This window comes from Penaeus chinensis, chromosome 8, assembly GCF_019202785.1.
Source record: "Penaeus chinensis breed Huanghai No. 1 chromosome 8, ASM1920278v2, whole genome shotgun sequence".
Lineage (NCBI taxonomy): Eukaryota > Metazoa > Arthropoda > Malacostraca > Decapoda > Penaeidae > Penaeus > Penaeus chinensis.
Window position 1 is genome coordinate 23,858,900 of NC_061826.1, and position 4,329 is coordinate 23,863,228.

At 43.8% G+C, this 4,329-nt stretch overlaps 1 protein-coding gene across 1 annotated transcript in view; it reads left to right on the forward strand.

The window, feature by feature from the left end:
- Nucleotides 1-3,937, forward strand: part of LOC125028140 (pro-resilin-like) — a 16,856-nt gene extending 12,919 nt beyond the window's left edge. Inside the window, exons 2-5 of the mRNA XM_047617496.1 lie at nucleotides 1-161; nucleotides 1,134-2,492; nucleotides 2,596-2,777; nucleotides 3,008-3,937. The exon at nucleotides 1-161 is cut by the window's left edge and continues 283 nt beyond it. Of these exons, the coding sequence (XP_047473452.1) occupies nucleotides 1-161; nucleotides 1,134-2,492; nucleotides 2,596-2,777; nucleotides 3,008-3,413 (2,108 nt within the window). The 3' untranslated portion in view covers nucleotides 3,414-3,937. The remainder of the gene's footprint in view (nucleotides 162-1,133; nucleotides 2,493-2,595; nucleotides 2,778-3,007) is intronic.
- Nucleotides 3,938-4,329: the final 392 nt, after the last annotated feature.

The following is a 4,329-nucleotide window of genomic DNA, read 5'->3' on the forward strand; positions in this document are numbered from 1 at the left end:
CCCCGGGCCAGTCCTACGGCGCTCCCTCGCAGCAGACACAGACGTACGGACAGCCCAGCAGGGGTCAGACCCAGACTGTAAGTCAGACATATAGCACACCACAACAGACACCGACTCTTTCACAGACATACGACGCACCCCAGTCCTCCAGGAACAGCCAGGTGGGTTGCCCAAAGGGTCAGCTTCGCGCTTCAACTTATTATGCAAATTATTATAGAATCATATCATTGCGTCACAATGATGTTTTTCAGTGATATTGTGCCTGAACAATATCCGGTGAGATTACGCCGAAAGATAATTTTCTACTTTTCTTTGCCATTTTGTTTTCTTTTTTTTTTTTTTTTTAGACACGATTCAAATAGTCAATTTCTGATCTTTATAAGATCTTCGAGAAGTTGATTAGAATGCGGAAATCTTTGGTACGTTTCAGTATTTCAGAATCCTATGATAGCAGCTTCACTAAATACTGAAATAGACAAATGAATAATCAGTAGATACTAATTACCATCCGAAGGATCATGTAACGAATTCATTCAGAAAATAAAACTATGACGGTGATTGCACAACCGTTACTAATGAGTTACGTAACACATGGAAATATAAGAATAGGTCTGGGTGCGAATTTTACATTATTCATCTTCATATCCCACACCTTCCTCAATACACGAATAGATTTATAAGCAGGTACTTGTTTAAGACAGGCATCAGTGAAGGTGAGTGATTAGAATTATCAACTGTAACCAGTTAAATCACTTTTAATTCACTCTTTTTTGTTGTCTTCACTCCAACTACATATCTCATAATAATACATGCGTGTGTAGGCCTACAAAACATGAATGTGTCACATTCTATTTTGTCAAGAGTAGTTTAGCATGTTTATAATGTATTTGTATGAGTCATTGAAAAATCTCGTTTTTCATAGCATGCGTGTCCAGTTTATTCTATATTTCTCTACATTGTGTTTCTTTCGTCTCAAGGTACTTTAGACATTATAGGCCTTTTCATAGTAAAATAAAATACATATTAAAGTCATGTAACTCTAAGTCAATGCAGTAATATATTCGTTAAATATAAGACATCTGAAAGGCATGTTACAGGCAGCGTATTTGAAAATAAGATTCTTTTCCTGTCAGAGTCCTTCTCAGACTTATGGGGCTCCTCAGCAACAGCCTTCACAAACCTATGGCTCACCTAGTAAGCAGGAGCAGCCCTCTCAGAGTTATGGCACTCCACAGCAAAAACAGCCGTCACAGAGCTATGGAACTCCTCAGCAACAACAGCCATCACAGAGCTATGGGACACCTCAGCAGCAGCAGCCGTCACAGAGCTATGGAACTCCTCAGCAACAGCAGCCGTCACAGAGCTATGGGACACCTCAGCAACAGAAGCCCTCACAGAGCTATGGAACTCCTCAGCAGCAGAAGCCATCACAGAGCTATGGAACTCCTCAGCAACAGAAGCCCTCACAGAGCTATGGAACTCCTCAGCAGCAGAAGCCATCACAGAGCTATGGGACACCTCAGCAGCAGCAGCCGTCACAGAGCTATGGGACACCTCAGCAGCAGCAGCCGTCACAGAGCTATGGAACTCCTCAGCAGCAGCAGCCGTCACAGAGCTATGGGACACCTCAGCAACAGCAGCCGTCACAGAGCTATGGGACACCTCAACAACAGCAGCCGTCACAGAGCTATGGGACACCTCAGCAACAGCAGCCGTCACAGAGCTATGGAACTCCTCAGCAGCAGCAGCCGTCACAGAGCTATGGGACACCTCAGCAGCAGCAGCCGTCACAGAGCTATGGAACTCCTCAGCAGCAGCAGCCGTCACAGAGCTATGGGACACCTCAGCAACAGCAGCCGTCACAGAGCTATGGGACACCTCAGCAACAGCAGCCGTCACAGAGCTATGGGACACCTCAGCAACAGCAGCCGTCACAGAGCTATGGAGCCCCTGAGCAGCCCTCTCAGAATTACAGAACACCACAGCAGCAGCAGCCTTCTGAAAGTTATGGAGCACCTGAACAGCCGTCCCAGAATTATGGTGCTCCCCAGCAATCCCAAAATGGTTATGGCCAAAGACAAAATGCGAACAGCTTAGGTGGCAGGCAGAATAATAACGGAGGAAGCAGGTATGGAGGGCGCCAAAACAACGGTGGGGGAAATGGTTTTGGAAGTAAGCAGAATAGAGTTAGCAACACTGGTTATGGAGGCCAGCAGAATGGAGGCAGCGGTGGATATGGGGGCCAGCAGAATGGAGGCAGTGGTGGATATGGGGGCCAGCAGAATGGAGGCAGTGGGGGATATGGAAGCCAGCAGAATGGAGGCAGTGGTGGATATGGGGGCCAGCAGAATGGAGGCGGCGGTGGATATGGGGGCCAGCAGAATGGAGGCAGCGATGGATATGGGGGCCAACAGAATGGAGGTAACACTGGATACGGAGATCAACCAAATACCGGCGGCGGAAATGGATACGGAGAACAGCAGCATATGAAGGTAGTAATTACTGCCTGTTATACTTTGATATCATAATCCAAACAAAGTGATGCATCTGAACTTCTCTTTTCTCCTGCGCAACTCAGAATTGATCTGCTTTCAGGGGATGCCATACGGTTTTGACTACGCCGTCAACGACCAGTACACCGGCAATGATTTCTCACAGTCAGAGTCATCTGACGGAAACGTAGTGACCGGGGAGTACCGGGTTCTCTTGCCCGACGGGAGGACACAGATCGTCACTTATACCGCCGACCATGAGAACGGTTTTGTTGCAGATGTTAGGTATGGAGAAAACAATATTAATAATAAGAAATCGAAATATGCGGGTAATAAGGTTCTGGATCACTTATTTTCACACACACACACACACACACACACACACACACACACACACACACACACACACACACACACACACATATATAAACCACACACACTTCTACCAATCTCGATTTTTTTATTCATTGTTTGAACTGTGAATTGAAACTTTCCCTTCCCACTTGACATTTCAGGTATGAGGGCGAAGCTCAGTACCCTCAAGGAAATAATGGCGGTGGCTACGGAGGGCAGCAGGACAGTGGCTACGGAGGGCAACAGGACAGTGGCTACGGAGGGCAACAGGACAGTGGCTACGGAGGGCAACAGGACAGTGGCTACGGAGGGCAGCAGGGCAATAATAATGGGTACGGGGGGCAACAAAATGATGACAGCAGTTACGGAGGACAACAGGGTAACAATAATGCATATGGTGGGCAACAGAGCGACAACAGTGGATACGGAGGACAACAGAATAATAACAACGGGTATGGAGGGCAGGGAAATAAAGGTGGCAGCAGCGGTTATGGAGGACAACAGAATACTGGTGGGAGCATCTTTGGTGGCAGCACGGGTCAGGGCTCAGGGTACGGCAGGAAGTAGCAATGTTTCCGTTAGAAAACCGTTAAATTGAAGTATGTCAGTTATACAAAGAAGTTATCGGACTTAAAAAATCAGGTGCTCTATATTTAACGTCGGTTTATTTATGGGCTATTGTTATGAATTATTTACTACATTTTCCAAGCCAAAATTCGCCATGTGTCTCATCTACTGTAAAACGAATGTTGTAGGTGTGTTTCTGTGTGATGTAAAGCCAATAGATATAGTGCCAATTAGTTAGTAGATATGTATAGCAAAAAAAAACAAAAAAACTTGCCATAGCTTTAAGGCATACATAGTTAACACCAACTGTTGCCTTAAAATCCTTGTGAATGTCATTTGATGTCCATAAGCGGCGGTGGAATAGATTTAGGTAAATGATTTAGATTAAGAAGATAGAAAAGTTTTATTTTTGTGGAGATTCATATGCCTGTAGTAATATATTTATAGTAACAGAATTATATTAATATACAAATCGACATTATTTTTGTAAAACAAAATCAAGTAAAATATATAATATGCATTTATTATTGTCCATTTTTTATATATTTCCTTTGTGGCGATGATAATCGTGTTTCAGTCTCTGCATTCCATTCTTGAAATAAGGAGTATTAGTGGCACAATGTCTGTTTTAATCATCCCTGCAAGAACGCCCTACCATAAGCTACACCGATGTAGCTCAACTGTACATCACCCCCGCCCCTCACGTACATATATCTCACACGAATACAGACTGAAACATAAATACTTGAAATATGATTATGGATATGATAAATGTGCAACTAGAAAGCTGTGTTAAGCTGTTAGCTAAATGTATACAATATTTATATGTGTGTGTATATATATGTGTATATATATATATATATTTATATATATATTTATATTTACACCACCATCCCGCACACACACACGTGTATAT